The sequence below is a fragment of the Oryzias melastigma genome, linkage group LG18 (genome assembly GCF_002922805.2).
Source record: "Oryzias melastigma strain HK-1 linkage group LG18, ASM292280v2, whole genome shotgun sequence".
In the NCBI taxonomy this organism is placed as follows: Eukaryota; Metazoa; Chordata; class Actinopteri; order Beloniformes; family Adrianichthyidae; genus Oryzias; species Oryzias melastigma.
The window spans coordinates 4,722,040-4,734,482 of record NC_050529.1 but is presented as its reverse complement, the minus strand read 5'-3'; the positions used below and the strand labels follow the sequence as shown (position 1 = coordinate 4,734,482).

Here is a 12,443-nt window from a genome sequence, read left to right as displayed (position 1 = left end):
TCTGCAGTCTGGATTCTTCATAAAACCAAGCAGCTGCTTCACTCCAGAATCCTTCAAGTCATTCCTGCTCAGGTCCAATCCTGTCACATGGGACGGGTTACACTTGAACGCTGAGCCAAGGGGGCCACAGATGGCCTCTGACATTCTGCAGTACCTCAACCTGAAATGAAAAAACAAAAGTTTGAAATCAAAATGAAACCATCAAGATGGTACAAGTGTGACAGTGGAAGTATATTTTCTGAAATCCAAGAGATGCAACAACGTTTTCATGCCATCTACATCAATCCATGGCCATAACCTGCAGATGATAAAGTTCTGGAATCTGAATATTTTGTACTCTAAAGCAGTGTTCCCCAATCTTATTTAGGTCACAAACTGATTGGAAGTCAGACTATATTATTATGGGCCATACTGAGACCAAAGTTACCAATGAAAGTGAATAACTGCCATAATAAATCCATAGTTAGAATAGAAGTCTGTATACGTTTTTTCTTTTTTTTTTGTTTGTTTTTTAAATGCAGATTTTTTTTTTTATTTTGAAGTTGAAGGCTCTTTTGTTTCTTCACGGGCAACAAAACTTTCTAAAGACATTTGTGTTATGTGAAGAAGAACATGCAAACTCCACACAGAAAGGCCTCAGCTGGGATTTGAACTGAAGTCTTCTAGTTTCTAATCACTCTACTGTCATGCAGCCCAGGCTGAAAGTCTTTGTAACAAAAGGAATGAAACACGGAGGTTTCTCCTTCTGTGGTTTAAATCTGAAGCTTTAGTGACTGAACTAAACCACAGAGGGAGGAACCTTTATATGAAGATACAGAGAGTTTAGAATATCAGACAGTCCAGATGAACATATTATCTGATCTTAGCAAACCTAAAACACATCTTACCTCAGAGTCTTTAGCTTGCAGTCTGGACTCTCTAGAAAACTACACAGATGAAGAACTCCCGAATCCTGCAGGTTGTTCCCATCCAGGACCAGTTCTGTCAGATGGGACAGGTTGGACTTTAGAGCTGTGACCAGAGCAGCACAGCTACTCTCTGACAAACTGCAGCTCCTCAACCTGAATCCAGAATGAAAAGTTCAGATCAGATCATATGGAGGTAAAGTTAAGGTCTTTATTATGCAGCTCTCAGTTGTGTGATCATTTCCTTTTATGGAACATTTGAAATGTAAAAAAAATGTCAGTACATTTTTAAAGAAAATGTCCGCACAGACATCTGCTAGAAAGGCAAATGATAATTTACTTTACATTGTAGTTCCAAACGAGTTCACAACTGCTGTTTTAAGTTAAAGGTCCATAACACCTTTCCGGTTTGATATGATTCAACAGTTTTGGATGACAGCAATGATGATTATCAAATGTTCTGACCTCAGAGTCTTCAGTTTGCAGTTTTGACTCTTCAGACCAGCACAGAGAGTCTTCACAGCTGAATCCTGCAAAATGGTTCCACTGAGGTCCAGTTCTGTCAGATGGGATGGGTTTGATTTCAAGGCAAAGGCCACAGCTTCACAGTCAGTTTCTGAGAGTTCATTCCTGTTATCACAAAAAGAGATAAAGAGAACGGGTTCTGCTGACTTCATTCGTGTTATAAAAAAAGGGTCCACATTTCCTGTTGACTTTTTTGTCATAAAAACTTGGAACTGAGAAAGTTGGCACACTATGTCTGTATGCATTTGCATTACAGCAAATCATTAGTTAGGTTTTTTTAAATGTGTCATGTGAATTAACAAAAATCTTCCCTTCTTACCAGCTGGACTCATACTTGGGCTCGTCCTCTGAAGGTTTTGACACAAACCCCATCCTGAAGAAGATAAAGAATTCACAATGAAAACTAGTTATAAAGAGACAGAGGAACATGCTTTAAGATGATAATTTAATCAAAGACAAATGAAAAGTATCATTGGGAACATCTGTCCGTTTTCCTTCTTGCTATAACTGGAATAAGCACTGGAATTTATTCTGTGCCATTTCCAATGCATTTCTGCCCTATCTATCCCTCTGAGCAATTCATGCCTGGACGGTACTTTTGCAGTGGGTACACCAATAATAAATGGCGTAAATTAAGTTTGATGGTTCTATCTCAACTGAATGTTGAAGATGTACCTATTTTGATGTGTGATTTGTGTCTACGAGGATTGGAGGAAATCTGTTTTATCTGACAATTTAAAGGCTGACATTTTTTTTTTTAACCAACCTGAACTTTGTACAGTTCCTCACAGCTGGGATCAGTCTCCATCGACCTTCTCTGGATGTTTTGTACTGATCTAGGTACAACTCATCCAGAACTTCCTCTGACATTTGCAGCATGTAGGCCAGAGCTGAGCAGTGGATCTCTGAAAGCTCCTTCTCTGATCTGTTCTCTGACTTCAGGAACTCTTGGATCTCCTGATGAACTGAGAGGTCCTTCATCTCCACCAGACAGTGGAAGATGTTGATGCTTCTGTCAGGAGACATGTCATTGGTCTTCATTTCCTTCAGGTTGTTGATGATTCTCTGGATGGATTCTTGACTGTTATCTGCCTGACCCAAGAGACTTTTCAAGATTCTCTGGTTGGACTCCACAGAGAGACCATGAAGAAAACGAACAAACAGATCCAGATGACCAGTTTGACTCTGCAGAGATTTCTTCATGACTCTGCTCAGAAACTCATCTAAAGAGGAGATGTTTGTTTGACTCTTCAGAAGGTTCTCCATTGCTTCTGTCTTCTTGTTGTTGTAACAATAAATGATGTAAACTGCAGCCAGAAACTCCTGAACACTCAGATGAACAAAGCAGTAAACTGGTTTGTGGAAGATCTCACACTCTCTTCTGAAGATCTCAGTACAAACTCCAGAGTACAAAGAAGCCTCTGTGACATCCAGACCACACTGCTCCAGGTCTTCTTGGTAGAACATGATGTTTCCTTTCTCCAGATGTTCAAAGGCCAGCCTCCCCAGCTTCAAGAGAACTTCCCTGTTAACCTTTCTCAGTTCTTGTGGATTCTCTTTATGTTCCTGTTGGTATTTGATCTTCTTCCTCTTTGTCTGGACCATCAGGAAGTGTGAGTACATGTCAGTCAAGGTGGTGGGAAGCTCTCTTTTCTGCTCTGTGGTCAGCATGTGCTCTAGAACCACAGCAGTGATCCAACAAAATATTGGAACTTCACACATGAGGAAGAGACCTTTGGAGGCCTTGATGTGGGATATGATTTTGCTGGACACACCCTCATTACTGAATCTCCTTCTAAAGCACTCCTCCTTCTGGGAGTCAGTGAAGCCTCGTACTTCTGTTACCCTGGAGACACATGAAGGAGGGATCTGATTGGCTGCTGCAGGTCTGGAAGTGATCCAGACCAGAGCTGAGGGAAGCAGATGTCCCTGGATGAGGTTTGTCAGAAGAACATTGATTGATGACTTCTGAGTGACATCAGACACCACCTGACTGTTGTTGAAGTCCAGAGAAAGTCTGCTTTCATCCAGACCATCAAAGATGAAGAGAAGTTTACAGACAGACAGCTGCTCTGCTGTGATCTTCTGGAAGGTTTTATGAAAACGTTGGATGAGAGTGAGAAGACTGTGCTGCTCATCTCTGATCAAGTTCATCTCCCTGAATGAAAGAGGAATCACTGCACTGATGTCTTGGTTCTCCAAGCCCTCGGCCCAGTCCAGAGTGAACTTCTGCACTGAGAAGGTCTTTCCAATTCCAGCAACACCACTGGTCAGAACCACTCTGATAAAACTATGTTGGTCAGTTAATGCTTTGAAAATTTCCTGACACCTGATTGGAGTATTAAGGGAGTTGTACTTAGAGGCAATTTCCAGCTTTGAGACCTCATGTTGCGTTTGGCCCTCTTCTCCTAGTCCCTCTGTGATGCAGACCTCAGTGTAGATATCTTTGAGGAGAGGCCCTCTCTGTCTTTCATCACTTCTTTCAGTCACATGTTCACATCTCTTCTTCACACAGTTCTGATGTTCTTTTAAAAGCTCAGGCAAATCAACATCTGCTAAGAAACAAGAAAACATTTAAAATAATTTCACTTCATGTCTTACAGAGCACAAGTTCAGCTTTAAATGAGTCAATCATCAGAAAGATGTTCAGTCTTACTTTGTAAAGTTCTGTTCTGACTGATGGTCTGTTGTCCAGCTCTGCTTCTGGATTTTTCGTCACACTGCGGACTGGACCAGAGCCTTAGCGGATCAGACTGGTCAAATTTTGAGGTGATGAACTGCCTGCAAAACCAGATACATAGCCCTTATATTGCGTGGCCATTTTATGAATGAAAGGACCTTAGCTCAGGGGAGGGGACCGAGGGTAACATTCCGGCTTGTTTTCCAACATACCCTGCTCTTTTAAGCTCTAAACACACGCTGTTAGTCATTTTTGTTTGTTCGTTTAAAACAAAACAGAAAAAAAAAAAAAAACGCAGAAAATCTCTTACTCTGAAGGTCCATGATCAGTTCTGAAGTCTGGAGTCCATTCTTTGGATTGGTCACTCTTCTCAGATGTACAGCTGGATTCTGAAGACTGGACTCTCTTAGTGAGTTGTTGATCTCTGCAAACACAATCAGATCATCAGAGGTTTGTAGGAACTCCAGAGGTTGAAGGGAAACAGAAGCTCTCAAAAGATGTGGTCTTTCTGCAAAAAGCAGCAGCAAGAATGTTTCCTCTGACCAGATCACGGCTCTCATCATTTCCTAGACCAAGTCTTTTAGTTAAAGGCAACCCAGAAGCCTTTTTTTTTATTCAAATTGCTCAGATTAGGAAATCTTTTTAAATATTAACCATTTTTTTAATTTTGATGTAGCCAATGCTAATGTTGGTGTTTAACACTAATTAAAAAATATTAAATAAAACAATAATAATACTAAATATTGCATACATGCAATATTTAGTATTATTCCATTATTCCATTTGCCCCCCTACCAAATAAAATGTTCTAGCTCCGCCACTGGAATTCCATAAACTTTATTGATCCCACACAAATGACCTTGTTACCATACCTCTATTCTAAAAAGCAGATGAAAAAATACATTACACTTAAAAATATACATAAAATGAATAACAACTATATTTATTTTGCTGTGTCTATGAGGTGTTGTAGAGCTGATGGTAATAAAGAAATATGAAAGTGCTTCTCCATGCAGAAAAGTGTTGTAGTCTCTGACTCTGACTGAAGGAACTCCTCATTCCACCTGACTCATGCAGATGATGATGGTGATGAGGATTCTCCATAATGGACCAATAAACAACACACGTGGAATAGGAGGGGGGAAATCCAACAACGCCATCAGAAAAATGTTTGTATCAGTCCTACAACCTTTGACGGCCTCTTCATTTGTTTTATGTATAATGTCAATTTTGGCTTCATGTTTCAGCATTAATTACTTCTTTTGTTTTTTATCGCACTTTGGTCAAGATCTTTTAACATCGTGTAAACTATCAGACAAGTATGTTTATAAAAAATGATTATAATGTATAAAACAAGGAAAAGGTTAACTTCCTCAACAATTTTTCTTTCTAAATCTGTGTACAACATATTTGAACATATAAATTATTTGGAACGTCGCACTAACGTATGGTTAAAAAGGAGAAGAGTTGTTCGCTGATTGAAAAACAATCTAATGCTTTAAATAATATTTCTGATCAAAATTATTGATGGGATTCCCCTTTTTTTAATAAACATTCTGCATATGAACAGCAGTTTCAACCTTTCATGTAAACCTTGTTCCACAGGTTCAACAGCTTTTATGTGTTTACAGCGTCTAATTAACCTCTGGAAATCTTTCTGGTCAGAGTTCCTTTAAAACAAAACAGTAAAAATTAACTAGATAAAAACCCAGAAAATGTCTCTTACTTCGAGTCTGAATGTCCAGGTTGGTTTCTGAAGTTCAGATGTTTATCTTTGGATTTGTCACTCGTCATGGACACGCAGCTGGATGCAGAAGAGTTTGCTTCGTCTTCTTCTTCCTCTGAACAACTCATTTTTATCAGTCAGAGTTCAACCAGCAGCTTTAACTGTGAGTTGGAACAAAAGATTTATGACAAATATGTCGGTACTAGAACGAGAAAAATATCAGGAAGTTCAACACTCACTCTGTGGTTGATAGATCAGTCAGCAGCTGGTAAATAGGTAGAAACTTTATTAGTTTGATGTTCTAAAGAAAGAAAACTGAATCTATTTCAGTCTAAAAGAAGAAGAAAGATGGACAGATTCTTACCAGATCTGATCTTCCTGCTCTAGCCCAACAGAAATCAAATCGTCTCTGTTTTCACGTAACCTGAATCAGCTGAGCAGTCTTCCACTTTGTTTTTCAAAGCAGTCATGTGACTTTTTTATGAGGTGGGTGTGACCCAGGTAACCTGCTCTCACCTGAAATAGCTGAAGCTTGAATCAACACAAACTTTTTTATTGAAGTCTTTCACAATTTATAAGGTTTCTTCTCTTTGCCATGAAGAAATTTCTGCTTTTTGTTCATCTAAAACTCTTTATTTATTCTGACATGTTGGTTAGTATTTTGGAAATGATCCTTTTTCCTTTTCTACTCATTTTCATTAACGATTGATGCAGTTTTTGTTCTATCCTTACCACATGAGTACATTATTTAACTGCCATTTTTAAAACTCTTTTGTCAGCTGCTCTTTAACTCAGCAAGAGACTGACCTGGTTTTAGTTTTCACGTTTTTTTTTAATTGCTTCTTGGTTGTTTGTCATGAGTGTTTGAGTTTTTGGTTTCTTTTTTACACAAAGGTAGATTTACAGCACTACAGTTGCAGCCGTTTAAATGATCCTTAGACCATTTTATAGTTCGGGGCGTGACAACAATCAGCTGTTTCCAGACTGACATTTTCACAGTGGATTTTAAACACCAAGCAGTGACCATTTTATTCCTGTAATATTTGTTGACATTCATGTTGTGGAATTAAGCTACAGCAGTTAGCTTGTATTATCACAGCTTACAGTCTAATCAGATGCACGTGAGAAGCGCGTTCAGCGGTATTTAAAATAATAAACCATCCTAACAAGTGAACAGCTGGATCTTTTTTCTGTTTGAAAATACGACAACATCCATTGAAGTTTGTCTCGCGGTCCTCAGACGGCTGCGTCTAATTCAGGCTGCAAGCTGGAAAAGTGCGGCATAGATTAAACTTTGGTTGGTGGTTTTTTGCGCATATATGCAACTTATAATTTATAAGCTACAATCAAAACAGTGAAAAAAAGAAAAACGAATGTTAAACAAACAAAAAAGTCCAAACACATAACCTCAGAGGGAAATCTATTTCTACAGAGTAAATCCTCATCTAAAAATATCGACAGCATGCTCCTCTTGTTGTTTTAAACTGCTGCATCGGTACATTCCATTGAGGAAAACAACAGTAGGACAATGATTGGTACATTGTTGAATTGTAAAGTAGGTGTTAAAAGGTCTTCACGGACCCATTGATGAAGTCTGCTCCCATTGGCTACCTGTCATCTGTCAATCAAACCCCCCAGACGTTCGACGTCAGACCCACAAACGCTTATTGAGCCATCTGATTGGTCAATTTATAACTCTAATAACTTGTGATAATGGAAAAAAATCTTTTAAAAAAAATTAGGATTAGAAAAAAGAAGTTAATCAGAAAGCAGCAGAGGAAGAATGATTATTCTGACATATAAAATGACTGAGAAATAACTGTCTGTTTCTCAATGTAAGTCAATGGGACTTTGGCCTTTTTGGAACCCAGTGGTACTTCCTATATGGAACACGGAAGTAGGGGGGCTTGCTCTGTCCAGTTTTTTCTTATACAGTCAATTGAATCAACTGACCCCTGCCAAGAAAAAAAAAACGAGCGGACGTCAAAGGACTTTCTAATGGCCAAACTAAAAAACAAAAAGAGGCAAAGCGCCAGCGTGGCCTTGATTTCATGCTTTTTCAGCAAAATCCCCCTTGCAAGTAAAAAAAAAAAAAAAAATTAAACTCTGGACTTTTTTGTGTGTCTAAAGAAAACTTTCTGATTTTCTTTAAGTTTACAACCTGAGACTCTGATCAGTTGATGAACTTTTACTCTACAAGATTACGCACGCCCAAAACGCAAACTTTGGGAACAGAAAAATTTTAGTCTACAAGTTAGTGCTTAATCACACTTTTTCTTCACGTTTCACAACTTGCAAGAAACTACATGTAAACTGGAACTGCCCTGTCTCCTCTTAAAAGACCTGAACACAGTGATCAGACTGCAAAAGAGTTTCCAACAACAGATTTTATTTAAAACTTTAATCAAGCAACAAGTTGGTTTATTGTTTATTGATGGGCTTTATGCAAGAAAAGACTACCAGAGTGAACGACAACAGGTCAAACAGGTTAAAACAAACATAAGTGAGTGGAAGGGGCAACTAAAGGCAGCTTTTCATGTTTAAAGAAAACATTGGTTTACATTTTTTAATAAAAATGACAACAAAATATACAGACACATGCTTTCTTTCTAGTAACTAGTTACATTTTAGTCTAATATTGATCAGCAAAAGCTTCAAATATCTTAATAATATAATAACCAGACCCTCCAGGATTTCGCGACAGATTTTTATGATTGTCGTGGCCTGAAACGCCTAATGTTGTGGCGGCTTTTGTGAAAAGTTGCGACAAGAGTTGCAATGTTTTTTTAAATATATATATATTTATACTTGAAAAGCGCCTAAAAGTGTTAATTATGAAGTAAACTTCACATTCTCACATTCTAATTCTTTTGTTGTGACAGATGCACAAGGAAAATACTTCATCACCTCATCTAACCCTTGCCCTCTCCTTGGTTTGTTTACATTAAAAGTGGGGTCATCTGGACCCCAAAGAAAGCTTCAACCTTTAATGCTCAAAGATCCATATGATCCAGTTTCCTGTGAACTAAAATCCAACAAAAGCCGCAAAGTCCTCACCTCAAAGCTAGAACAATACACCTTATTTATGTTTTTGTGGCCATTAAGACATTAAGGGGAAGAGGGGAAGAGAAATAAAGTAGAAAAAGTCAAGAGATTGATCATAAAAAAAGAGCACGGCCCCCTTTAAGAAGTCAGAAGGGAAAAAATCAAAAAGTTGCGTCGTCATCCATGACAGTAGATTGGTCAAAGTTGTAGGAAAGTTGCGGTTAAAATAAAAAGTTGCAAGGTGCGCAACAAGTCACAGGGTTTGCTTGATTTTGCATTAATGGTTTCGATCGCAAATCCTGGAGGGTCTGAATAAACATTGGGATCAGTAAAATCCTGTTTGTAGCTTGAAGCTCTGCAGACTTTGTAGTAAAACATAAACATTGTACCAACTTCAAAAGACAGTGTTATCATTTTTCTGTAATCCTTCAAAGACTCAATTATTACATTTTTATGCAATTTTTCAAAAGCATTCAACACACTTAAATGAAGTACAGCTATATGAGATATATAAAGTGTTATATATGCAGGCTTATGAGCAATTCACCATAAACCATTTATAGTAAAAAAGGTAAGAAACCAAAAACAAAAATAGCATTAAAAAACACAATAGAGTCAGAAGAAGAGGAGGCAAGTCATCAAAAATCTTCAGGAACCACTAGAACCTGTGAGGAGACTGTTGAAGTTAATATAAATAAGTTATCACACAGGTGCTTATTTAATGTTTATGCCTTGAATTTTTGTTGCTAGACATGTTTGTAAGTTTGTTTTTCAGTTCAACGACCTGACTTGCCCTGATAAGGAGGGATGTTTTACAATCAAGATAAATGGAAGGCAGAAGGGTTGATGACCTTTGCCATGTTAAAATACCAGAATCATGAGGAATTGAAGTAAACAACTTCCCAAAAAGAAGCGGCTTTGGACAAACCCAATCACATGACTATAATGTGGATGAAGAGTTTGAACGGAAACTTATCTTTTGGCTGACTATGTAAATAAAATAAAGGAATGTTGCTGCAGCTTTGTGTTTTTCTTCCCCCCTTCCTTTAGAAGCTGCTGCGGATTGTGTAACTAGGGTCAATCCAAATAAATAGGAGGACCAGGCTGAGACGATTCAGAGGAGATAGAGAACTTGTAACTGAACACGTCTCTGTCTGCTCTCCTTCTCGAGAAGTAACACATTTTAATCTCTCTCTGTGTCTTCTTTCTATGTTATAAGTGTTTTAGGTTGTTTGAACCTGACAGAGACTTCCTGTTGGAATGTGGCGCCCCCAAGTGGAGAATCTGAAACCGCAGTTTAGTATTTGTTTTTTCAGTTTGTGGATCTGAACCACAGCAGTAAAAACAGCAACTATACGTCAAAGAGGATAGTGCTGAGAAGGAAACATCCAGAATGATATATAAAAAAATTAGAATTAATAAAAATGTTCGACTCAAATTAACGACTAAGCCAACATTAAAACTTCAAATGAATTTTTCTCTCCCTTACGAGTCGCTGTAAATGAATTAGATTAAGCCTGATATACAGTTGACAGAGCAGCTGATTCAATCTTCCTCTTCCAGTGAAATAATCAAGGCAGGCTTTAGCAGGTGGTGTTCTGATTCAAGACACTGAATTCTGCCTACATCAGGGGTATCAAACTCCGAGAATAAATAAAACTCTGTAATTTATTTAAAGAGCCATAACTCGTCACAGAAATCGTCCTTATATTTTTTTTCTTTTCATGACCGAACCACATTAAACCATCTGGGTCAAATGTTTGATACCCCTGGCCTAAAGAGATAGAAAGAGACAGCAAATAAATATTCTTCATCCTTAGTAACAGTGAAGCATCACAGAAGAACAGCAGAAACTTTTGGACTCCAATATCTACTGACCTCCAGTGATGTGCAGTCATTAGACACAGGGGAGCTTCACCTGCCTCCCCGGACTGCCCATCACCTCTGGCCTCACAGTACTTAGTTTGTAGTCTGGACTGGCCACAAGATCTTGAAGCTGTTGAACATCCAAACCATTCGGGTCATTTCCACTCAGGTCCAGTTCTGTCAGGTGGGACGGGTTGGACTTCAGAGCTGAGACCAGAGCATCACAGCTGGCCTTTGTCAAACTGCATTTCTTCAGCCTGAACAGAAATGAATGTTAATTAGTTCAAAATTAGAGATGTTTATTTGCTGAAACAGCTATAGAAATGTTCAGGAAAAAAACCCTAAACAATAATACTTAATCTGCTGATTTTATATGAATATAAAATAAAAAAATAAATAGTATACACAATCATGTATCATCCGTAAACTATGAGGACAGAGATTTAGTATTTGTTTCTTGTTCCATGTCTTATTTAAACCATAGAAAGAACATGACATAAAAAAGATTTAATTATTTACTCTTTATAATTAATATAAATAACATATATATATATATATATATATATATATATATATTTATATGAAGCGTATTATTGTTATTTGATCAATGGTTCGGCGCCATATTGTAAAAATACATTCTACCTGGTAAAACATTGTGATTAACCATTATTAATTCCAACTCAAAAGTGTCATGTGTGATTGTGCGATTAATCAAATGTTTTTTTTTTTTTGTAATTGACAGCAGTAATTAAAAATAAACGTTCTAAATGTAAAGTTTTGTGTGTGATTTCATAATGTGATCATTCACAGATAAGTGGTCAGCAAATACTGAGACTAAAAAGAAAATTATAGCTATGAAACACGATTTTTTTTTTCCAGGTTTCCAATAATTAGTTATTTTTTTTTATCAGTTCCTGGCCCTAATATTTGTTTTTTTCTGGGTCGTGGGGGTGCCGGAGCCAGCCGGCTGCTGATGGGAGACAGGGTTCACCCCGGACAGGTCGCCAGTCTGTCACAGGGCTTCAATCAATCACCCATTCACTCTCACAGTCACACCTAGGGGCAATTTAGAGTCACCAATTAACCTATAAAGCATGTTTTTGGACGATGGGAGGAAGCCCGAGACCCACGCATGCACGGGGAGAACATCCAAACTCCACACAGAAAGGTCCACAGTTGGTGTTTCTGTTTTAGATCCCCCATCCGGGATGTGAGTTCATTAATCAATCTGAATTTTTCATGGCCTCCAACATGTCTGCATTTGTAGGCATTACACTGGATTTCTGGAATTCTTGGGAGTCTGTTAACGTCTCAATTTCATAGAAAAAAACCGTGGAACCAGAAAAAGGTCCAGGTTTTTTAAAAAAAGTATTCCATTGTACTTTCAAAATAAAACTTTATAAGATTTAATTTCTTATTTACAGTGACATGTTCAAACAATAATGCACGTTGACACCGTGGATAACGCCACCATTGACAACAAATGTTTAATTGTAAAGGTTCAAAAGTGCAACATCACATATAACGCATTTTACAAGGACTCAGTGAGGAAGGAGAGGAAATGGGGTCTGATTGCTTAAATTTTAGATGAAAGAGAGCAGGCTGAACTACCCGATATGGGGGTCCAGATGACCACACTTTTAATGTAAACATGCCTAAGAAAGCACAAGGGTTCCCTCAAGGTTTCCTAATTTTT

General features: G+C 37.9%; 2 protein-coding genes across 2 annotated transcripts in view; one reads left to right on the top strand and one right to left on the bottom strand.

The window, feature by feature from the left end:
• Nucleotides 1–5,914, bottom strand: part of LOC112156340 (NACHT, LRR and PYD domains-containing protein 12) — a gene marked incomplete at its 5' end in the record, with an annotated part of 9,473 nt that extends 3,559 nt beyond the window's left edge. The window contains 8 exon segments of the mRNA XM_024288586.2: nt 1–160; nt 888–1,061; nt 1,371–1,535; nt 1,750–1,803; nt 2,197–3,985; nt 4,087–4,211; nt 4,421–4,534; nt 5,837–5,914. Of these exon segments, the coding sequence (XP_024144354.1) occupies nt 1–160; nt 888–1,061; nt 1,371–1,535; nt 1,750–1,803; nt 2,197–3,985; nt 4,087–4,211; nt 4,421–4,534; nt 5,837–5,914 (2,659 nt within the window).
• LOC112138454 (uromodulin) overlaps nt 1–12,443 on the top strand; it is a 368,601-nt gene that overhangs the window by 35,263 nt on the left and 320,895 nt on the right. The gene's annotated exons all lie outside the window — the stretch shown is intronic.